Source organism: Labrus mixtus, chromosome 12 (genome assembly GCF_963584025.1).
Source record: "Labrus mixtus chromosome 12, fLabMix1.1, whole genome shotgun sequence".
Classification (NCBI taxonomy): Eukaryota; Metazoa; Chordata; class Actinopteri; order Labriformes; family Labridae; genus Labrus; species Labrus mixtus.
In genome coordinates this window covers 14,277,727-14,301,942 of record NC_083623.1, presented here as the reverse complement: position 1 = coordinate 14,301,942, position 24,216 = coordinate 14,277,727, and the positions used below count along the sequence as shown (strand labels likewise).

The window sequence follows — 24,216 nt, the reverse complement described above, 5'->3', positions numbered from 1 at the left end:
ATGAGTTTACGAAATCTAGCCTTTAACTCGCAAAAGCTAGGGTAGTGCCTACTTCCAACACACATAAATGCAACTTATATTTGCTTTTATTATGTACTGTATTATTTAAGTTAGGCCCTACTTGCCCAACAGTGGTCATCAGCATGCTCTGGGTGATACTTTATGAGGAGGAGTCTTTTTATGTTTAAATTAAAGTACAACATTTCCATTTCACTCTATTCAGTTTTCGATCATGACTGACAATACAGACCGATAAGGGAACGGGCTCAAATGTCCATTCAGTTAGGGGCCTACACTTTTCTAATGTGTGTTAAAGTGCTATGTCAAATAATGCTGTGTTTTTGTCAGCCTGAGAAACTTTATTCCAGTTAAAATGGGGGGGTCTTTAATCATTTTAGTTTTCATATGGCTTGGATTGGACAGTGGCATGTTGTACTCGAGATCTATACACACACACACATGCATATACTGAGGTTATTTGTACTGGTTTGAAATACTTTTTTTCACTTATTGTCCCAGCCATGATGCCATGATTGTATTTATTTTGAATGATCAAACTATGTAATAAATTCCCTTCTGAAAACGCATCTTTATAGCATGGATTAAGTGATTTAAAAGACTCTGTCTTAAATACAGCTTCACGACATCCAGAATACAAATGTTCCCTCAAATGTTCATACAAATCATAAAACACAGACACAGTATGATAGATTAAAGAACCATAACATTTACTATCTGTAGGGAAACGCAGAAATACTTACTGTGTTTATTTCACACAGTGATTGTTATTATTTCTGAGGCTGGAAACACTGGCATTAATACATTGGACTACATGATATTAGAAAGGTGTCAATTTTGTGTTCATCACCTGCAACAAACCAAAACCTCACTTCTTTGAAAGTGACAGAAAACCTAAAATAGAGAAGCACAAGTTCAAGATATTTGGACATTAACGTATAGTAGTATACATCATGACATTTATTTTCATGATTTATATGTTAGAGCTTTATATTTTCAAATATGACAACGAACCAAAACTTGAACTCTTTTCAGTTGAACAACGTACCCGACACACAGCTGATCATCTATAATCTATGAATTTAAGTCTTTTCCTCCTAATTTTAAACTCTAAACCTTGTTAGGTATGGTTTGCCTTTTGGTTTTTTCATCTTTACATTCTACACATGTTACTGTTGAAAGAGTAAATAATGTTCTTGTGTTTTATATTATATTGGATATCTTTGAACTTTTTCCTCCACGGTAAAACCTGTTTAACTTGATATGAAAAAAATCTGATATCCACAAGAATAATTTTGTTTCTGGGCAGAGGATTAAATCAGTTACTCACAGATCCCAAATCAAAGCGTCAGTCTGACCTCCTAAACATGATGCTGATAAGACAACCATTCATTTCAGTATACATACTACCATGGCAAGAATATACATCAACTTTATCCACCGAGTTTTAGCATCATATTTAAACTAAACAACACTCATTTACAGAAATGATGATGCCCGCTGCCCGACTTTAACTGTGTGTCATTTCTGACCGACAGATGAGGACAAAGTCTAAAACCTGAAATAAAAGATTGTTTACAGTCCACTAGAGGGTCACAGGCTTGGCTATGTTGGCCTTGACTCTGGCCTGGTCCACAGCGTCCAACATGTTCTTGCTGTCCATAGCCAGGGTGTGAGCTGCAGCCAGCATCTGCTTCTTACACTCCTCCTTCAGAGAGGTGATGGCGTTCTGCTGGGCCAGACGCATTTTGCTGATCAGCTCTGCCATGTCGTTGTTCAGCAGCTTCTGGGTGCCCTCGATCTGAGGGGATGGTAAACCAAAACAATGGGTGAAGTTTAAAATTTGAAAAGTTTGAAATATTTAAAGTCAAAATGTTATGCCATGAAAAAGGCCTGTTATACGCCACAATATTTTGAACTACAGATATGAATACAATGTTTTTGTGCAGCCTTTTAGATGGTTTTATTGAAAAGCAGGGAGGAGTTGATTAAACTCAAGTGCGTTATGCTCTGAGCAGTTCATTTTCATTAACTCCCTTGGTCTCAGGACGGCATCAAATTGAAAACTTATGCGCACCCTATATGATAAACTGTTAAATGTCTGGCTGAAACTGCTCTAATATATAATGTAAAGATAAATAGCATCTTCAGCCAGAATGGAAAACACACAATGTTAATGTTCTCTTTGCTTCTTTGTGTTTAAAGAGAAGTTCAGTCACTTTCTGTTACAGAGACAAGCAGCAGAACAGCTTGAGGACAAAGAAAAATCAATAAAGAGAGGGAGTAGGACGATGAGAAAACACAGCAAACAAGCTGCAGACAATAAACAGTACCTCGGTCCTGACAGACTGGTGTAAGGAGGGCAGTATGTCATCCACACTGCGGATCAGATCTCGTAAAGCCATCCCGGTAGACTGTGGGCAGAGATCAATGCAGAGAATTTATCAGCTGTAATACTCAAGGCTTTTGTCTTTCGATTACATTCAGGCACCTCAAATGAGCCAATAAAGCTGCAACAAAGTGTCAAAGTGAAGCGAGAAACAGATCAGTCTCAGTCTTACCTGGACGATTGTGATGTATCGCTCTGGTTGAAGCTCGGTGATGTCATTCTTGAGTTGGACGACGACCTTGACAAGGTTCATGACGGACTGGTACACTTTGTCATCTGAGCGGTCCAGCTCTGCTGTGGGTGCGGGCTAGGTGACAAGGTAAGATGTGTTTTAATAATTCAATATTTCACACAGAGATAACTAGAAATCATTGTGAATGCACGGTGGTGTCTACGCTCTTTCAACTGAAGGGTAAATGTGCTTTTTGTTTTTAGGTGACTGAGTTCATTATACATTCTTTTTCATTTTAAAATCTCAAAGCTAATAAAATTCAAGTGTCTTTTCAGTGGGTGGAAGGATATTAGAATAGTAAAATGAATTGTCATAATAACCTGTGCTGTGAGCCGTGGGGGCTTGTCTGGAGGTCCTGCAGGGCACAAAGATGAACAATAAGAGAAACAAAGACAAGAGGACTGAGAGAGAAGGAATCATAGAATTACTAAATGTGGATTTGTTACTTTCTTTTAAACACTTACCATTTTCTGCGTCGCCGTCAGGAGACTGAAAATAGTACAAGATAAATCTCATGAGTTACAGACATCCTGAGGAGTTACTTAAAGGCCCTCCAAGAGCAGAGCAGAAGTAGAAAACATGCAGTAATACAGAGCTTTAAAAACAGTTGTTTGAAAGGGAGGACATGCTGGCTGCTGTGTTGTTGACAGAGAAGCAGTGCACTTCAGCATAGCTTGTTTTTTAATGTCTGATAATATAGTGAGGTAATTTTATGATATTATCCAGTACATATCTTACATATTGCTCCTTTAACTAAATCAGTACAGGCGGAAACCTACCACTAGGCTGCCAGGGTCCTCTGGTCCCATGGGGTCCTGCAAAAGAACAGGCAGGTTCATTTTATATATTATGGACATGGACCCTCTCTTTGGAACTGTTATCAGGGGAACGTTGAGATTCAAACTAGCGGGGCGTCGAGAGTGAACCAGCGGCTTTAAATTGTTTGACGACGCCCCGTTCAGCGTAGCCTCCAGGGCCACAATGAATTTTGGAGCAGGGGGACACAGAGACAGAGAGAGGGGGTTGACAAAAGTTAATGACGCTCTATTTCCCACCAGGAGTCTCTCCTCCATCTCCAGCCATTTTTCATCCTCCATCATCTGCACTTTCTGCTGGCGGAGCGTGTTCTGCATGTTCTGCCTGTCCTGCTGCCACAGGCGCTGGGCGTCCTCCCGGCTGTTCGCTTCCAGTCGAAGAAACCCGCCTTCCTAAAATCAGGTAGCCAAACAGAACTATGATGGGTTAACTGCACGCAAAGTCATTTTTGATCTTTGAATGCAGACTTCAAACGGAAGTTAAATCAACAGAAATAAACACAGCAGAGGGTTTCTTACCCCCATGCTTCGTGGTCGAGGGGACCTGACCGGCAGGGTAAGTGCGTTCATGGAGTCCACAGGTGACTGATATTCACATGGGCTGGCCAGGTCAGGTGAGCTGGCACATAAAGCCTCATTCAGCTGCACAGACAAACACACAGACATACAAAACTTAACATAACTTGTCTAATTATCTTGGAGGAAATAAAAATCTTGAGAGATGATTTTTGTCCACTGCTGTACCTGAATGTGAAGACCAATACTGAGCGTGTTCCCAAACCTCCCTGGTTTCATTCTTGAGGGCTTTAGGGAACATTGAATAAGACGTATTAAAACCTGCACAGGTACATTTTGAAAATCAAATAGCTGCTGAATTTGACAGGGACAAATACCTTCGGAGGAGGCTCGTTGAAGTTGAACTTGGGTTCAAAATATTTAATAGAGCGCGTCCTGTCCCGCTCTCTTTCCACCTCCTGCTCCTTCTCCATCTTGTGGACATCACTGAGAGATTTAAGAGAACAAGTAATGTCATGATGTAGTCAAAGGGTAAAAAAAACACATACAATGAGCTTTAATATCAGGTAACAATCATACAACCCATGTTTGAGAAAATATTGATATACCAGTGTCTCACATGATATGTATTGTGATACAACAGATCCAACGGCTTTAATTTTTGATTAATATCATTTTTAAAAAATGTTCCCATTTTTTTCTAATAATTTAAAATCCCTTTGTTTAGATCGGTTTTAAAAGTTTTCTAACAAGCTCCTGACTTTAGGGCTAATTCTTAATAATATCAAACATTTTCAAAAATAAGATTGTAAAAAAAAAAAAACCTTTAGAACACCATGCTTTTATTTTGAAATCTATTGCAATGAATAAAAACATAACTCTTGTACTGCACTACATAATGTGTCCAGATTCTTTTAAATTATTTCAAAATTCAGAGCAGGGTTGTTCTTCAGCATTAAGTCACTAACCGGCCATCGAAGGATCTAATTTCTTCTTAAGTAAATGCTACAATGTACCGATGGAAGCATCACTGTCAGATATAGTTTCACTCTGTACATTTATACCTTTTGCAAGAGGACAGTTCTTTGTACATATTTAATAATAAAGCATCACCTGATCTTGACCACCAGCTCGGTGAAGTTGGGTCTCTCTCGAGGGTCGTAGGACCAGCAGCGGGTCATGAGCGAGTACAGGGCAGGAGGGCAGTTGTCTGGCTTGGGCAGCCTGATTCCCTGCTCCAGCTGGTTAATGACATCTCTGTTCTCCAGCCAGAAAAATGGCTGCTGCCCACAACTCATTATCTCCCACACACACACGGCTATTAAGTAATGCAAAACAGAGAAAGAGAAGACGCTGTAATAAGTGCTTTTTGTTATTTATTTCCCATGATAAATACTATGATTATGAAAGGGAGCATTCAAGAATTGAGGAGCATGAGTCTTTGTTTGTTGATGTGTGTTTGTGGTGCAAAAGGAAGGACACAAATCTACTCAAACATGTAGAGAAAGATGTGATTACTTGTGATACTTACATTGTTTTGATTTTTACCTCTAAAAAAAAAACTAAACATTGTATCCCTTCAGCACTTACTAAACTCTGGGCCTCCATTCATACAGTAGTGCCTTTATATCATTAAATCATTTTTATGGCATTATAAAATCATGTAATAACATTTTGAGTTGAAGATTAACCAGCCACCTTTCCTTTATCATGTCTGGTTGAGTGTGCTTCCTGTATTGTGCCCTACTTACATTAAATGTGTTTGCACTGAGCTGCTGTGCTGTGTGTCACAAACTCACCAAACATCCACACATCACTGGCTGACGTGAAACGTCTGAAGTTGATGGACTCTGGAGCCATCCACTTAATTGGCAACCGAGTAACAGACGCTGCAAAGAAATGGAAGACGTTGGTATTGTGAGATTTTTTTTTATTGGCGGAACAGGCTTCTATACTATTGTATTTTTCCTCTTTACTAGAATGGTATTTTGACATATAGGATGAAAGTATAAAGATTATTATTTCTGTTATTAATGTCAAAAAGTCAAATTGTCCTTTCTTTTACCACCTTCTTTTCTCTTACCTTTGTAGTATTCTTCATCCTCGATGTATCTGGACAGACCGAAGTCTCCGAGTTTCACACAGTCTGGACTGGCAACTAACACGTTCCGAACCGCGATGTCTCTGTTTAAAAAAAAAAAAAAAAAGAAGAAAGTTCTATATATGTACAGATAGATATTATTATTATAAAAGCAGAAATTGTGTACAATTCCATTTGATACTAGCAGAGCACAGTGCGTGGACTGATCCTCGCTGATGACCTGAATTTACTTCTTCAATGCTTCATTGAATCCCAAAATACAGCATAAAATATACTAAAGGAATGTTTCACTTTTTCCAAACAGGCAGAAACTAATTTCCTCTGTCTGTGTTTTTTCTTCACAGCAGATTGAGTCCTGGAGAGGCAGCTCTCCTGCCTGAAACTCGATGATAACATTCTATAGAAAGAATGACTGAAACCAGTTTTTCTGTTTTCATCTCACGTTTACTTTCCGTTATGTTGTCTTAATATAAACCCCTTAAATTTAAATGTCAAATGTACCCTGCCTGATATCTTTGTACTTAACATTCTGATGCTGTTTTGGGATGTTTTCTAGCTTTATCTGTCAACAGGACTGTGATCCAGCAGGAAAGATACAACACAAGGAGACACAGGACATCTTTAAAATGCTGCAAAATAGCTCAAACAAGTTGCAGAAGATTTGTCAGCTAATTGGACTAATTGTTGGTGATAGTTTCATTGTTCATGTATACTTTTGTTTGCAATTCTTCCAATCATATACACAACATTATTAACAGAAAAAATACACATCACAGTATCAGGTAACTTCCTACAGAATAAATGATCGGAGTCTCTAACCTGTGCACCATGTTGACTCCCTCCAGGAAGACGAGAGCTTTGCAGATCTGCAGGCTGAACAGCACCAGGGTAATGTTTGTCAGGGTCTTCTGGTTCTGAGTCAGGTAGTTACCGAGCTGCAAGAGTGACAACATTTAAGTAAGAAAAAAAACACCTACGAGGGTCTGTCTGTCATATTGAGGTGGATAAATGTAGCAAAAACACAATCAGACATGATTCATGCAAGAACTGTGCAAGGTTTCATAGGGCTGTAGTCGTTTTTGATAAGCACACTGATCTCCTCTCAAACTACACTTTAATCACACAATATGATTTAAACTAAAAAATATACTGACATGAGGATAAACACAAACCTCTCCATGCTCATAAAGCTCCATGACGATCCACACAGGATCCTCCTCAATGATCCCAATCAGTTTGACAATGTGCTGATGATCCAGGTTCTTCATTATAACTGACAAATACAAGAAGTTCACACATATTTGTTATTATAACCATAGTTATTGGTATCCTGATATTCTCTTTTGGATAATTTTCCCAGTTACCTGCTTCACTCATGAACTTCTCCATCACATCAGGTGAGCAGTCTTTGCAGGTTTTCACTGCTACGTTAACTCTATTGCCATCCTGTGAAATCAACGAGCGAAAAAAAAATGTCAAAGCTGCTAAGTGTTCAAGAAACCAGCTCTTTGTGTGCACACCGTAGCATGTTTGAAAAGACAACACCTTACTGTAGAGCCAAATCAATCCATTAAGGGATTAGATGATTGGTTGCATCTAATTAACAATCTGATCATGTTGGAGTCACTTTTTTGGACATTTGGCTGAACAAAAAACTTATCTTTGGTACTTTAGAAATGTGCAACAAACAGTTTTTACACCATTCATAGCCTAAACAATGGATTTCTTTAACAAGGACATATAACCATTTTCCACCTTTTAAAACAGTCCGACTCCCCTGTGGTCTAAATGAAACACATGTGCTGTGCTTTGGTCAAAATATAACATGAATGAAGCACCAGAGGAGGTTTTCGACCCTGTATAAACCAGCTCTCTCAGAATGCTCCGTTTTGGTGTGTGTGTCTCTTTAAATGCAATGAGCGCCCCCTGAGTTTTCCCAGTAGACATCACTCCTCTGTAGCGAGAATAAAAATGGCAGGACCTGCGCAAATGTTTTGCTCTAGGCTGGAGACGGATTCCATGGGTGGAGATATCAGGGGAGGGGAGGGGATTATTTTTTACCAGAATCCCACTGTGACATCACAAGGAGTGCAAATTTGAAACGGAGCATTTTGCTCAGTGTTGTAAGACTTATGTAGACCACAAGCAAAGGACTTGATGGGTTTATTCCACATTTTGTCAGTTAGTAGACACTCAGGTTACCCAATTATATGTTCAAAAACACTGTCAAAGTGGATTTTTCATAATATGTCCCCTTTAAGATTTTGTATTTCAAAATTACATGACCTATGAAGCAAACTTGACTACCGGTAACATAGTTATTTCCTTTGCCTTCATTTTTCCAACAAGCTTGCCTGCATCAGAGAAAGTAAATCTTTATAACCTTTTAAGATATTATTTGCTATAAGCTTAAGCTAACTTGTGATAGGGAAGCCACACTTACAGCTTTTTTGTAAACTCCATCGTAGACTTCCCCGAAAAAGCCCTCACCCAGGATTCGTCCAAGTACAATGTCACTTCGGTCGATCCCGTACTTAACAACTACAGATCAAAATTTTAATTGTTAAAAAAAAATGTTTTTTCTTTACAATGAATATGCTGACAAAAAAAAGTTCAACATTCAACAAACCTGATCTTGGCCTTTCATCGAGAATTTCACAATAGATATCTGAGCCTGGAAAAAAAAGAAAAGAGGAACTTTAATTGAACTTGTTCATGATCTCCGTGCTTCTTTTAGTCCCCCTTCATCTTGTTTTTTGTGAGATAATGACTCTTTGAAGAATGAGAACTGTCCTCTCACCCATACTGTGCCTGATGGAGCTGGTGTCCCTGCTGCTCCAGAGAAAAGACAGAATGAGAGAGAGCCCGAGTCATAAATTGTCGCCTTATGGCTCCTCAGAGCTCTGACAGGATGATTCAATAAAACATCCCTGTTCATCAATTACTCAAACTTTTCATCTCATATTACAACCAAAGAGGGAAGGAGTGCGGCTATACCGAGGCTCAGAGTGGTCACAAATCATTCTGAGGTGTGAAACAGCCAGATTCCACTCACCTTGTGGGGAGCTCGGGTAGGGAAGTTCGTGCATTTGCATCTAGAATAGAAATTAGCTTTGATCATTTTGAACAAGTTGAAATGAAAGAGTTTAAAAGTTATTCATACTGCTCTTAAGGCAACAAAATATGCCCCATGCCTTCCACATCTGCCTGCCCTTTATGTAAGATTTAACCACAGTGGTGTTAAGAGCAGTAGGGGAAGTGGCTGAGTCATACACACCTTTATTTAGTCGATAGATTACACTATCATCTGTGTCATTTTCCAAGCGGCAGTAGCCATCAATAAGGTCCATCATGTTCTCTGCCACAGGGACAGTGGCCACATTGATCGACAGGCGCTATAAGAAGAGAAGAAAGAAAGGGCACATGTACCAGGTCACATTTCCTGTGCAGACGCCATCTGTAATAAATGTGCCTGCTAATTTTGGCCGTTCAGATTCTTAACCGCATACAGAGTAATATTGTATAATAGGAAGATTGCACCGTTGTGATACTCACTTGTCTGGCCCCCTCTATGTCAAAGTTTATGAGAGCTTTGCCGTCGCCCTGAGATAGGCATTGTATTCTCTTGATCTGTTTGAAGTCGGCCAGAAAAACAGCCTGAGGCACGAAAAGAAGAGCAAAGCAATAAAGGAAATAATGATGAGATTCTGTGTGAGATAGATAATGATGTCGCATCCGCATTATGCTGTGACCTTAGCATGTGGTTAAGAGATATAAAGATGCTAAGTATGTTTAGAGAGGACAAAATGCCACCAGGAGTAAAGTTATACAATCAAACTCTCAAAAACATTTATGTTTTAAGGAAAAGATGAAAAGTCTGGTAAATATGTTTAACCTCTTTTTGCTGAGTTACAGGAAATGTTTATTGTCACAATCTTGTTTATATGATGAATGGGAAGCAGTTAGCTTAGCTGCATACATTTCTTTTGATTCAGCCAGGCATGCTCTTTCCCCTTGCTTCCAGTCTAGTCTTTATGCTAAGCTAGGCTAAGTAAACCAAACTGATGGTGGTAGCCTTTTATTTAAAGTGGAGACATAAGACTGACGCCAATCTTTTCATCATATCTTCACACTTTCACAAAATGTCCAACTATCCTCCAACAGAAATCCTGGACCAATGCTAGCGTAGTTACATTATGCAACACAGTGTGCAGTATGTGGAAAGGTGCTTACCGCTGAATCCTTCTGTGTGCGTTGGCGGATTCCCCTGCCACCGATGACCAGCTCCACTGACAGACTCCAACCTTGCTGTTGACAAGTGACAGAGTTAACGTCAATGATCAAGAGTAGACCAAGGTGAACTGAATCTCATTTCATCTAGTTTTATTACATTTTGAACCTCCTGTGTTTCCTCATGTAGAATAAATGATAGCGTTTCCTTAGTACCTGTTCTTATCTAGTTATTTTTATCTTAGATTTTGGATTGTGGGATAGGGGTGGGGGAGGGAGTCATGTTGTTGCTGTTTGATTTATGTTGATGTAAAGCACTTTGGGATACATTTGTTGTATGAAAAGTGCTGTACAAATAAAGTAAAGTTTGAAGGTTGTTCATCCATGATTATCAGAAGACTTTTTGTTTCTCCGTTTTTACACAACACATGATGTCACCACTCACCACTAGTTCACACGGGAAGGCCTCTTCATCATATCTGATGAACTCTCGGAGGGTCTCGAAAAACTTCACCATACAGTCGTCCTCTTTGAGCGTCGCGTACTGTTGAAACGTTTGCTGGATCAACTTCCGAAGCTGCCTTGACTGAATCACAAACACACAGAATTTAATTTTTACGACAAACACTGTGATGAAGGTCTGGTTTACCATTCACTAGTAGATGATGTAATTATATCAAAGTTTAGATCGATTACCTTCATGCTGTTAATCAGCTCTGGAGGAAAGAAAAGGTCCAGGCCCACTTCTTTTCTATTTTAGTACAACAACATTCAGAAAACATACAGGTTTTTATCTTGTATTTATTCATTAAACATCACATGTTGAACATTTTAATTTCATAACAATCACATTTGAAGAATTCAGGAAGGATAAAAACTTACTCTAGCAGCTCAAAGTTGGACTTCTTTTCTAGACCTTTTGAATTCATGTCTTTATAGAACCTCCTGTATAAACAGAGCAACAAAAAAAACACAGCTTGGCAACCAATTAAAACCATCTCAGCAAATTTCCTTCATCCTTAGCAATAACTCATACTATCATCGAACATACTGATAATCTTAACATTATTCATTATAAACCATAATCACTGACCACAGAATATGTAGTAGAACATGTCAGAATAACTCTTAAGAAGCTCCATTAAGTCACCTTTGTCACTGCACTCATAAACATATGATAGTTAAAGTTTGACCATGGAGAGGAGAAGAACGAGAGGAATGCAGTGACTCACCTGATTTCCAAACAGCCGAGCTGCAGCGCCATCCCATCACTGACCTTACTAGCATGATACTGCATGTAATCACTGCGCACCTGAGGTAAAAAACTAAATAGTGTTAAGCTACTGTAAAATATTATGGGTGAATTGAATAGTCCTATAGATTTTTATTTGCTTTCTTTGTTACTCCATCACCAACATTTTTATGTTACGTGGCTGACAGCATACTTTATATACTTAAAAAGCTCGAGGTGTTGTCTGAAGCATAACAGGCAACCAGGAAGACGACGATGTAGCAAAGACAGATTGGAACATATTCATGGTATAAGAGGAAATTAGCCCATAGCAGCACATGGTATTAGATGAGAATTATTTTAGCTTTATGAAAATATAACCAGATGAGACAAAGTGATTTCAAGCTGGCTTATCTCTTTAACAAAGTATGACATAAACACTTCTTACTGCCATCATCCAGTGACAAATCTGAATTCTATTCAAAAGTCAAAATGTTATGAATCCAATAAGCTCTAGCATATTACCTGTTGGTAAAAATATACAAACGTAGATCTGTCGTCTTTGAATTTTTCCAAGAAATTGACAGGAATGTATCTGATACGAAGGTCATACCTGCATTCAAAAACAGAAAACAGATACTCCATGTATATTGTTCATATGACACTTTCCTTTTACAAGAAAAAAAAATCAGATATAAATGTCCCAGGATTCAATCTGCACCTCCACTCAGCTTCTACATGGTGGCTCTCGTAGCGTTGCTCCACCTCGCCTACAGTCAGATCTGGATGCAGCCAGTGAAGCTCTTCTGACTTCAGGTGTTTCAGCAGGAGACCGTAGCATCCCGCGTGTTCGATGTTCGGCCCCAATCGACCGCTGATCAGAATCGATCGAATAATAGCCTGGTGGAAAAATAAAAAACTTTGTTTACCCTCCAAAAGAAGTACCACCAGAATCGTTGGTCCTCATCATGACTACATGGTAGTTTATATTAGCTTAAGTGTAGCGGCTGATGAATCAGCTTTAAAAGTCGGCCAGAGGGAGAACTATAAAGAATATCTTTTGCAATACACTGACGAAGAGATGGGAACTGTATGTGCAGATATAACAGTTTTATTATCTCTCTTGCATGTTAAGGATGCCAAATCTTATCTCTGGCTCTTCTTCTAATACTTAATCAAATCTCAAATTGAGTTTTCTGACACATCAACACCCTTCACCCATATTTTTCTTAGATTATTCTCACCCTGATTTGCCAGGAGCTGTCACATTTCACAAGCTTGAAGTTCTTGCCCAGGTTATTGTTGGTGCAGAAACACACTTTGAGTATTTTGATGGGCCCTCCAGCCACAGTGAAGAGCGATTCTGGGCTGGGCTCTGCGTCACTTTGTCTCGGACTGGGCCCCTTCCAGGCCAGGGTATCCCCTGACATCACCTCGTACATTGTCAAGGCTGGGTGGGCACCATCATACCAACAGCATCCTTTGAAAAAAAAGACACAAAAACAACTTTAATAAACGTGGAGTGAGCTGTTGAACATCCGATGCTAAAGTCTTGATCTTGAATGTAGAGAAGAGAAATTAGATGGAAGGAGGATAGCCTCGTTTAATAAGTACATTCTAATATATATATATGGAATATCTGTGATTGATACCTGTTCCTATTTAAGAAGGAAAGTCTCAATGCTTAGAGATACAGAGGTCCGCACAATTAATTTTGTATACCTAGATTAGTGAATTTTCTTTTAATTCACATTATGATACATCATCCACAAATTGTTGAACTGACCTCTTAAAGTCCACAACAGACCGCGCTGAGAGTATTAAAAATAAGTGAGTCAGGGCATGGACAATGGGCATGGACTCTGCTGGACAAACTATGTCATGACACCAGTATTACATCACCCGTATTAAATGTTCTCTAGAAAAAGTATTTGCCGGTATTATTGATGCACATAAAGCGCATAAATGATATACATGTAATGAGTCAGTATCAGCCCGACAGCTTTATAGATCCGGCTCTGATAATTAGGTACTCGTTTTCACATTTTGATGGTCCAGGAAAAGCAAAAATCTAATTTCTTAGATTGAGTAGAGAGCAGTAACAATTTGTTACACAATAATACACACCTACGCCTGCCTCCTTACAGCGCTAACTGTCATCTATGCTTCACCTTGATGCTGTGATATTGTGCCATGTCCTGTCGGCCTATGACTCACAATAATTCACCCTGAGATGCTGCCGATTACATTCCTTCCTCGCCGTGATTTCAAGTGAGGGCCTGTGTGATTCATACAGCAAAATTGTGACAGTGTGGAGACATGTAGCACATATAGCAACAAGGGAAGCTCCTCAAATGATGCCTTCTTCCTGATTGCAAAATAAAACTACATTTTTGTTTTTAATTAGTTACAACTGACTGTGTTCAGTGTGGCAGAGGAATCTACCTGTCAACAGGCTGTCAGAAATAACGAAACGGGTAATTCCAAAACCACATAACATTGAATAACAGAGAGATGACTGTCATGGCGTAGCTCTGGACTGTTATGCAATGGCTAGTGTAGATTAGCATAAAGACTGGAAACAGGGTAAAACTGCTAAAGTGGCTCTTTTTGCTGACAACAATACCTGCCAGAACAGGGCATCAGAGGCGTCCTACTTTACAAACTGTGTTCCAGTTGTTTAGCACATACAAAAAAGGTAAAACCTCACATTTGGGGATTTAAATGTGGTTTTGTACCTGAGCAATTGTTGGCAGAGTCAAATTAATTCCTGTGATTGCAATGAGGTTGTTTACACTCAACTTTTTTGTGATGGAATTTTTAAAAATCGGGATCAATTTGTTAGCTAGTTAACTTCAGAGGTGCTAATGTGTTACCTCTGCACAGAGCCAGGCTGGTTGTTTCTCCTCGTTTCTAGTCTTTAAGCAGTGACTAACTCGTGTTAGCTTCAAATGAGAGAGTCTCTGTTCTCTCAGGGTCTTCTCTCCCCTACATTAAAACTCCTCTGAATATAATGCATTTAAAAGACTTTGCCAGGGGGGATATGTTCAAAGGGATGTTTTTCTCCCTCTAGGTTCAATAGTCAATGTATTTTCCCAGGGTCGATTTGTGAAAAGCACACTACAGCTTACTGTATTTCTTTAAGTTGATTTCGTACGCCCTCCAGCCTGTGGCCTTATATTTTCTAGTTAAGCAGCTATTTGATTTTAAACATTCATATCTTAACAGTTGCTGGGCAACTTTGACCTTTAAAGTGCATTAAAACTTCTACCTCCCTTTACATTTGTCGCAAATAATACCTTACCAATCAAGGCTGGAACATGAGAGCCTGGAACATACGTCTTCATATTTACCAAACAGAAATGAGAACTCTTTAAACCAAATCTAAGTATTTCCAAAAATGTCCTGCAGGTCCTTTAAAACACGAATACCGCATAGGGAATAACTCCAAGCAACAGGAGATTCTTCTCCAACCACTTAGCTGTGAACAAACAGTTTGTTACCAAACACAGTAAAAACTAACCACAACTACACACACAGAGAAAAAGAAAGCTTTCCACTGGATAAAACCTCATTGCACACACACTGATTGAACTTTCAGGTAGAATTTAACCCTCGTAAGGGCGGCAAACTACTGATGCATCGAGTAAAAAGAATCAAGAAAATACATCAAGAGTTGAAGTCGAACTCCAGTCCTCCATTAATATTCTGGCCTGTCAATCATAATCTTCAGGCACGTTGACTCAGCAAACACAAAAAGATTGAGCTAAATTCCTCGACAACACACCCAGCTGTGATCAGAGATTTCTGACAGTTACCCACCTTACGGCTGAGTCATCAGGAAAAGTGCCCTCTGGCCTTCACAACGTTATTTTTTTCTCATAAATGAAGCTCCATGCTGTTAAGTCTGCAGTGCGGGAGCTGAGCTGTGATCGTTTCTGCTGTTGGATGGGGTTGTGTTTTGTTAGCCTGAGGCCATGAATTCCCCAGCAGGGCCGTGTGGGTGTGTTAGTGTGTAAGTATGCGTGTTTGTATAGTGAGAAAGAGAGAAAGGGCAAAGAGAGAGAGAGAGAGAGAGGATGAGTGTGCAGCATGGACGGCATGTTGCACCATCACCTGGGTGTGGGAGGCCGGAGAGAGGGGGGGAGAGAGAGGAGGAAGAGGAATAGGGGGGAGTTTAAGAAAGCTTACACTATGAGGGGCTGTGGATATACAAATACAACCCGGTGTTTATGTGGAAGACATAATGAGGCAACCTGCAGACATACATACATTACGTGTTGCTACACATTCTCAGACAGCATTGCAACATCTGTTGTGTTCAAATATTTTGCTTGTTTCAGTCTCGAAGATTAATTATAGACGACATAGGAAGGTTGGAATATGTCAATAAAGAGGTTATTATTTATAGATAGTTATTCATTATTCATCGAAAAACAACAACAAAAGAAGAAAGAAAGAAAGAAACATGTTTTCTTTCTTTCAAGTTCAAACTCTGTGACCTCGATGGTTCTGGTTTTAACAAGTATGTGAGACCTGATTCTTTTGTAGTTCTGGTCTTTCACACTGAAACACTAAAACCCAAAACAAGTACAGAATACAGAAGGACTGGGTCTTGTCAAATATGGCTTTTAAGCGAATAGAAAAGGAACTTCTAAATGGCTAATGTATTGACTTTTGGTAGCATGAAAGGTGACATAATGGCCAGGCACCATCTTATCTTAAGGAGCTACTAGTGCCGTACTGCCCCTCGAGAACATTACGGTCCCAGAATGCAGGCCTGCTAGTGGTACCTACAGTCTCTAAGTGTACTATGGGAGGTAAAGCCTTCAGTTATCGGGCTCCTCTCCTCTGGAATCGTCTGGGAGGCAGACACACTCTGTATTTTTAAGATTAGACTTAAAACTTTCCTTTTTGATAAATCTTATAGTTAGGGCTGGTGCTGGTGTAGACCAGCTCTTAGTTATGCTGCTATAGGCTTAGACTACCGGGGGAACTGGCACCTTGAGCTCCTCTCTCTCTCTCTCTCTCTCTCTCTCTCTCTCTGCATATACAGTACATCATATTACTGCATGTATCGATCTGTAAATCTCAGTCACTAACCACCTATTTTCCTGGGAGCTCTTGAGCTCTCTTAGGCTCCTCGAGATCGTTGGTTGACGGCTTGCCAGAACAACCCCCCCCCCCCTCCCCACCGGATTGTTGATGGACGGCGTTACCTGCTTTTTGTAACATAACAATAAGTAAGGTCTTTTTACCTGCTCTTTTGTAATGTTAAAAGACAAAGAGTAAGGTATTTTATCTGCTTGAGACGGCACAGTGGGTAAAGTCATAAATCTGGGATAGAGAGAGTGGGAAACAACATGCCGGAAAGGAGCCACAGGTTGGCCGTCAGCTTGGAGGACCACAGCCTCTGCACATGGGGTGCGCACACCAACCAATAGTCCACTTTAGTCCGCTCTCATTTACACTATATTTTTATGTTTGTTTTTGTACGACTATGTAAATAAACGTTCTATTTCTTAAAGTATCAAAAAGTCACAATCACTGTAAAAATACCAGAAATACAATAAACTGTGGTATGTTTGTGTCACTTTGTGTAAAATCCATCACACACTGATAAAGGTAAAGGCCTAACATTGACTTTCTTTATTTCATTGTATACTGTGGATCAATAATTTGTAAGAACAGCAGCATTATCCAACAGACTGATCGCTCATAAATATCACAAATATACTAACATTATAATGCAGAAAGCAAGTCTTTATCAATCTTTATTTTTATGGTGCCAAATCATAACAAATGTTATCTGAATCTTTACATAGAGCAGGTAAAAAACCTTACTCTTTGTTTGTTTTTTAAACTCTTATTAAAAGCACTTACAGCCCTGAAGTGCTTCTTCTACTTGTTTGTCACAGATCTAGTTTTTTCCAAAAAGCGAGTCAAAATTTCAAGATCACGCTGTTGTTGCTTTTTCTCCCTGTCATGCTTGCACTTGAGTTGTTATGGTAACAACAGTTCCCAAGGAAGATTTTTATCAGAAAAGGAGAGACTAACTCCATCACCACACAGTCACAACAAAGGCTGCATCGGGCACTAGGATTTGAACGGGTGACCCTCCAGTTCACAACCCAAGTCCCTACAGACTGAGCGACTGCCGCCCCATATATTCAGAACCCAAGTATTTTTCCACATTCCCAGTTATTCCTCCTCATCATCATAGCGGCCATACTTCCGATCTGAACTGAAGTGATTCTTTGTATCATAAATTCAAAGTTGGCCCCAAATAATTACACTGATATTCATGTACTTTTTTTCCATGCTATCCAATAATTTGGGTTTTTGTTAATGGCAAATAGGAGACTTCAATCAAAATTGTACATTATTTAAACTCCTAAATATCAGTATCGATCAGCCTACAGGTACTAGATTCTTCTTCTGTTGACAGTGGTGCAATGGAGGATCGCTGCAATCTGTCATAACATGCACTCCAGATTGTAGTAAGCCATTTGTTACCTCTAAGTGTCAGGTTGTATGTTATAGAAAAAGTGTGAGGTAAATGAAATAAACCTGAAGTGAGGTGACCTGAAGTGGCTTTCTATCATTTACATTAATTTGGCAAAAGGATGTTTTTTTTTTTTAAATAAAAGCATATTCATTGTAAATCTGTGCATTTCAAGCTTCACTAGGCAGATATGGTAGTTGCTTGTCAACACAGGCAGGCATTCAGGCAGGCCTGCTATGTGAAATGTGTTGTGCTGCTGAGGGGTCTGCACACTGCACCGTCATGACCCCAGGCACTGGAATGTAGAGGCTGCTCCTCCACCTGCACAGACATGCTGTGATAGTGAACAAAGTTCTCTCTCTCTCTCTCTCTCTCTCTCTCTCTCTCTCTCTCTCTCTCTCTCTCTCTCTCTCTCTCTCTCTCTCTCTCTCTCTCGGCAACTTCTCACTGTGCCACTAAAATCAGTTTACTACTATGGAAATGCAGTTATTAAAACTTCAAATTTAAGTTGAAGATTTTGCATGGCCCCACCGAAAATTAAAAAAAACATTTAAAAGTAAGACATAGATGTTGTTTTTAAAGATTTGAATAGAACACCTATACTTTAAAACTTGTGTAATGGTGTAAATGCAGGCCTCGGCGAGGCGTAAATTGCGTTAATCTCTATAATTGCGGACCTACTTCAATCACTGATAACTTTTTCAACTCAAACTCGGCATACGTTTGAAAACCCTGCGCAGAAATATAGCATACATAAAAAAAAACTTGTATTCTTGCGTCTTACCTGGTTCTTATTGATTTCCTCAGAGAATAAAAGCCGGACAGAGAGCGTTATTCCTCCTGGAGAGTCCAGGCCTGACAGTCTGTTTGGGGAGCAGGAGGCGGCAGGTTGGCCACTCCCTCACCTGTGTACTCTGCTGGAAGAAGGTGAGCCCACCACTTCCTTATTTCTGAAGTTTCAAGAAACATGGCGGTTGGTGTCTGTTTTTTTTGTTTTTGTTCCAACAACGTTATCGTTGTCAGTCCTACTTGTCTTTTTCTGCTGAGTCTCAGGGGACTTTTTGGACTCTGTTAGACTTTCGAATACGTTTAAAAACTTCGGCTACTATAGCATACAGCTCTAAAACACGTCGTGTATCCAGGTTTCATACGCGAAGGGGTCACATTACGCAGTATTTTTCACTTACATTTATAGAAATAGGGCCATGTCTGTGGAATTCATATAAACCCTGCCCAATCCTTTCCCTATGTTTCCCCCCCATCTCCCTCGGATGTAATTACGCCGCCTGACCAGTAGAGAGCGCTACAAGCCAAAGAAAAGCATTGCTTTCAAAGTAACTTTAAAGGTCCAGCTCTGTTTTAACGCTGAAGTTTTCAGTCATAAGCATGAATTTAAGCAGATAAGAATTTAGAATGAGCATTTTGTAATTATTCAACAACATGTTCTTGAAACCTTATTCAGAGAACAGTAGGCTACATAAAGTAAAAGTAGGAGTGAAAACATTCAGGTTTATAAATGCAAACATTTAAAAAAAATTGTGTTAGATAAAGTTTTTACGGCAAAGCCATTCTGAATAATAGGCTAATTACTGAGGTGCCTGATAGATAGGCCTACCAAAGTGATACAAAACTGAGATTTTCTTGTGAATTTGGGTATGAATGTGGCTTTTGCATAGGCCTATACGTAAGTCCTGCTTGTTTGTCATCCTTAAATGAATCATCCAACGTTCATTGTATCTCTTACAAGGAATGAACAAAGTTTTCCTAAGTCTAAAACTAACTAATAACTTATCTTGTTAACAACTAGTGTGGTTTGAACTTTAACAGCAGATTATAACTTTGATTATGTTGTTGTCTGTAGTGTCTGACTGCATCTTAAGACATTTGGGTTTTGCTGGTGAGTTAATGCAGCAATTTCATTATCAATCAGTCATTCATTATTTGTCCAGCGCCAATTCATAACAAATGTTATCTCACGACGCTTTACAAGAGAGCAGGTATAAGACCTTACTCATTGTTATGTTACAAAGAAATACAAGTTTATAAAAGCAAATATTCAAAAGCTTTCTTTGAATCATTGTAACAGAAAGGCTGCCTTAAACAGCCAACATCTGAGTTAATGCAGACCTGCTTATACTGTGGAGTGCATTATGTAGCATAATAGCTTGTCTTACTGTAATTTAATCATTTATGATATTATTGTGTTTTTGTTGCCAATTCATCTGTAGCCAATCTGTGAACAGCAACTAAATGTGACGGGTTGAGGCAAAGTTTATTTAACTTATTCATATAGTACTTTAGAGTTTAAACTTAAGAAGATAATACAATTAAATTAACTGATTTGTTTCAAATTGAAACTATGATCTGCATACATGTAAAATACTTTTTAAAAATCCAAAATGTATGTCATTTAATGTCATGTCATCAGCACAGGAAACAAAATGTGTTATGAACACTTCATGAGTGATGTTTTTAATATGTTTCCTGCTGTGTTTGTAAGATGCATTGATTTTTGAAAACTTTATTGGCATATTTAATTTCTCTCTTGTTGTATCACCCAGTTCTCCTCTCTGTGCCAGAGCGTTTGGCATAGCTGTGTGGAGCAATGACAGCTGTGAGGGAGTTCAAGTCTGGGTTAGAACGATACCAAACCGCACCCAGCAGCAACCAGCAGACCTGATCAGTGTCAAGGGCAAGAATCCCCAACAGGTGCCGTCCGGCTCGGATTCATATGCATTCAGACGGTAGCAGGAACGGACTGTGCAGATGGTGAGTTCTTGCAGTTACAATGGTTTCACTGTTCACCAGGCTCTATGTGATCATTAACACCAACTATTTAAGACCCTCCTGCTCTGAAAATACTAAATCATCATCATCACATCCCCCTCCCTACCGAGCCCATGAGTAGAGAGAACTAAAACCTCATGAGTGGCTGATCGACATGCTCATGCAGAAACTCTTGCTCTTCTCCAGAGAGTTCAGGGTGTTGAGGGACGAGTGTCAGATATGTTACGGCAGCGTGCAGCTTAAAATATAATTCACTGTGGATGTTGAGATTCTGTTAACGTGGGTCAAAAACATGGACTGCACAGTTCTGTTTTTCTGATGTTTCATTTTAGAATCAAATTTTAAAAATGAAGAATCATTTAGCCATCATTTCTTCAGTGTAGATGAATGCTTTTTTATCATTAGATCTGGAGTGCAAATACACTTTTTCATATAGGGGGAGGAAAAAGTCATGTCTTAAATGTTGTAGAGTTAACGTATAAAAAAAAAAGTTCCGTCAAATGGAAAAACTTGAATAAAGTGCTTTAAAATGTAACTTCACTACACTGTTTGGGTTACTGCACTGAATTAGCTTATTGTACGCGTCCAGCTCATTCTCTTCTAGTAGATATAAGAATACTTAAATTAAATTAAGAGTTTAATTACAACTTTACTTGGTGAGGGTAAAAGGTATGATCATCAAAACCAAAAATACTTTGAGTATCAAGTCAAATAGTTTGATATAGAAATTGGATAATATTCTGTTTATGTTATACTAACAAATCAATATATTCCATTCATAAGAAAACAACAAAAACAGTGCCTGAGCAGAACTCTAAAATGGTTATTTAGGATTCAAAGAAAATTACTATAATAGACAATAATGAACTGACTATAGAACAGATCAGAACGATGTTGGTCAAATAAAGAGTAGATACACTTTTTTATCCTTACTGTCACTGATATTGTTTTCCAGTAAATATTCACCATTGCAAAATCAACATCTTCTGTGTGATTAGAATCCAAGAACTGAATTGTTTTTTATATCGTTTTTTCGAAGACCAGGGAGAGAAAATAGATTTAACAAACACAGACAAAACTTTTTTTTTGTATGATGAATTAATTCATCGTTTTGATCGGTCCAGAAGTTTTGTTATAGAAATATAGAATGAGTTTAATGCATGTATCTGACTGATTCATATTAAAGCAGCTTTTTAATGTCTTTGCTGGCTGAGATTTAACTAACTGAACTGCATGATGTTGGAAAGCATGAAACATCATATTTTACGAGACAAATAAATATTTTGTCCTTTAACTTGTGATCTGTTAAATAACCAGGGACTCTATCTATGAGATGAATGTAATAATTTTCTCTTAAAGTCAGTTATTTTATAACTGTTTTTACATCCAGTCCTTGATTTGTCCTTAAAGACACAGAACTTATGTGACCTGATAATATGATGTAGTTTTCTATTTCTTTCTCTGTTCACAAGGATATTCATAACACAAATGATCTGTTTATGCACAAAACATGTTTTTTAATGTTTTAAAATCAAAGGTGAGTGTAACAGTGTAACACATATTCTCCAAACTTGTGAAGGCGTTGACGTCCAGATGAGCAAATATGACTTTTTAGCCTGGTATTTTGAGGTCAAACCTTTTTGACTCCACTGAACCTATTTTAAGATTATTCTCTTTTATGGGGAATAAAACCTCTTATGTCTCTGCCTCCTGTCCAAGCATCCCACCCTAATGACCACAGACCCCACCCTGAAAGCTTGCTGTGCAAATAGTTCACTTGGTATGCTTTGAACATAAAGGTCTGCCCCCCCCCCCCCCCCCCCCCCCCCCCCCCCCCCTCTTCTCACAGTTACTCATTTTAGAAATCTTCCCCCCACCTTGTGCCTGTTTAATAGACTCAGGAATATTTATCTTTCCCCTGATGGTCATTAAGTCAGCATTCTTGCAGCAGTGATCTCTGAGGTCAAAATGTTGTTGACATCACTCCTGTGAGTAATGGTTTCTCTATTTGTTCACCTTTTGACTTGCAGAATGGACACCTGTAAGACAAAGAGAAGGGACACAAGAGCGCTGGAGGAGGAACAGGGGAGTTATTTGCTCAGGGCAGCAGGTGTGTGTGGGAGTGTGGGTCCTTTCAAAAATGGGGTGGTCACCGAATCCAGACTCAGCGGGGGACCACAGTGCTCACCGAGGTGTGAAGTGGCCTGGGCCAGGAGCGGATTATAAACCTGTCGTGCTTTACAATAGAGGTGAGAAGCAGCAAGGGGGCCCTGGGTTACAGCTCAGCAAACAGGACAAACTGCACATATCCCAAACGTTAAGAGGGGCTGTGAATGGAGACCTGCTGTTTGAAATGATATACAATTAAACCTCCTGCAGGAAAAAGTATAAAGGTCACTGTGGTGGTCATTAAACAGCGGGTCATTAAAGACAGGTTAGACCTGTAAACAACACAGGTTAGATACCGTCACAAAGGGCGACTTAAATTATCACACTGACTCGCAAATGTTGTGGAAATTGAGTGTTAAAATAAACCTGATTGGCTGGTTATTTTGGCAAAAAAGTGTAACTTGTGTCAACATTAAAGAAAGGAACTGAAAGGAGCTGATTATTTCCAGTAACTCAAATCTCCCTCACTGTGATTAAGGCTGTTAAATAAGATCAACTAAATCGACCCAAACAGAGGAATAAAGGGTAATAAATATAGATGTTTAGAATCAATTAAATTCAAATTAATTACTTTCAAGAAAAAAAATCTACTGTGCATAAACAATTTTAAGTTGTTTAAACTTAAAAGGAGAACGGTTACACTCCTAGGATAAACATTATGGATCTAATACAGGACCATTTTGACCTTTAAATGTAGATTTGTTAAATCAGTTTTCTTGACAGGCACTAGGTAGAATCAATTTGTTTATTTCAGCAAAAATAGTGAAAAAAGGTGCGCCAGTGGGCCTTGTGGTTAGGTCGCACTCCTCATGTATAGAGGCTTTAGTTCTCGAAGCTGGCAGCCCGGGTTTGACTCCGACCCTAAGCTCTTGCATTTCACTTTCCCAAGTCTGTCCCTAATTTTCCTCCTCTATCCACTGTCCTGTCTCTAAAATAAAGAATTTCTTTATGAAGAAAACAGTGCAATCACGAAAGAAAACAAGGGGGTTCCATTAAAACAAGCTTAAAATGATGGATTCATTTAAAAATGAGCTTTAATTTTGAAACTGTAAGCTTACCACTGCTTTAAGTGAGATACAAAATGTACAGCTCCAGGCACATGGAGTAAATGTTTTTTTATTTTGTTGAACCCTTTAAACTCTGTGGGATAACTCACTCTAGAATGAGGTTTCAATTCCAGCTCATACACCTGTTAGAAATGCCTGAATGTGAAGGTTGTTTTT

The 24,216-nt window shown here is 39.0% G+C and overlaps 1 protein-coding gene and 1 long non-coding RNA gene across 5 annotated transcripts; one reads left to right on the top strand and one right to left on the bottom strand.

Annotated features, from left to right (window-relative positions):
- Positions 1–520: 520 nt before the first annotated feature.
- Positions 521–18,947, bottom strand: ptk2bb (protein tyrosine kinase 2 beta, b). Of its 4 annotated transcripts, XM_061052146.1 has the most exons (31): positions 18,822–18,947; positions 12,777–13,012; positions 12,254–12,432; positions 12,058–12,145; positions 11,534–11,613; positions 11,184–11,246; positions 10,998–11,052; positions 10,747–10,887; positions 10,305–10,379; positions 9,627–9,728; positions 9,349–9,466; positions 9,127–9,166; positions 8,872–8,906; positions 8,701–8,745; positions 8,515–8,612; positions 7,436–7,517; positions 7,244–7,344; positions 6,891–7,006; positions 6,054–6,154; positions 5,770–5,859; positions 5,084–5,288; positions 4,348–4,456; positions 4,199–4,258; positions 3,974–4,096; positions 3,695–3,847; positions 3,419–3,454; positions 3,104–3,128; positions 2,960–2,994; positions 2,580–2,714; positions 2,352–2,432; positions 521–1,819 (listed from the first exon to the last, which is right to left on the bottom strand). In XM_061052146.1, the coding sequence occupies exons 2-31, from the start codon at positions 12,972–12,974 to the stop codon at positions 1,604–1,606; spliced, it is 2,985 nt and encodes a 994-aa protein (XP_060908129.1). In that variant the 5' UTR covers positions 12,975–13,012; positions 18,822–18,947; the 3' UTR covers positions 521–1,603. The 4 variants fall into 4 exon arrangements, with proteins under 4 accessions (XP_060908129.1, XP_060908127.1, XP_060908128.1 ...); XM_061052144.1 differs by having other exon boundaries at positions 3,419–3,847; positions 8,872–8,903; XM_061052145.1 differs by lacking the exon at positions 18,822–18,947 and adding an exon at positions 15,355–15,492 and having other exon boundaries at positions 3,419–3,847; positions 8,872–8,903.
- LOC132985034 (uncharacterized) lies at positions 18,836–23,858 on the top strand. Its single transcript, XR_009675017.1, has 3 exons — positions 18,836–18,964; positions 20,599–20,806; positions 22,855–23,858. It is a non-coding gene; the product is annotated as an uncharacterized LOC132985034 (long non-coding RNA).
- The last annotated feature ends 358 nt before the right edge of the window (positions 23,859–24,216 follow it).

Excerpts from the sequence above, each read along its gene's own strand:
- ptk2bb (XM_061052144.1), bottom strand. The coding sequence starts at position 12,974 with ATGTACGAGGTGATGTCAGGGGATACCCTGGCCTGGAAGGGGCCCAGT. Across the intron at positions 5,289-5,769 it reads CAGTGATGTGTGGATGTTTG|CCGTGTGTGTGTGGGAGATA; the intron begins GTGAGTTTGTGA and ends ATTACTTAATAG. Across the intron at positions 4,097-4,198 it reads GTATTGGTCTTCACATTCAG|CTGAATGAGGCTTTATGTGC; the intron begins GTACAGCAGTGG and ends TTGTCTGTGCAG.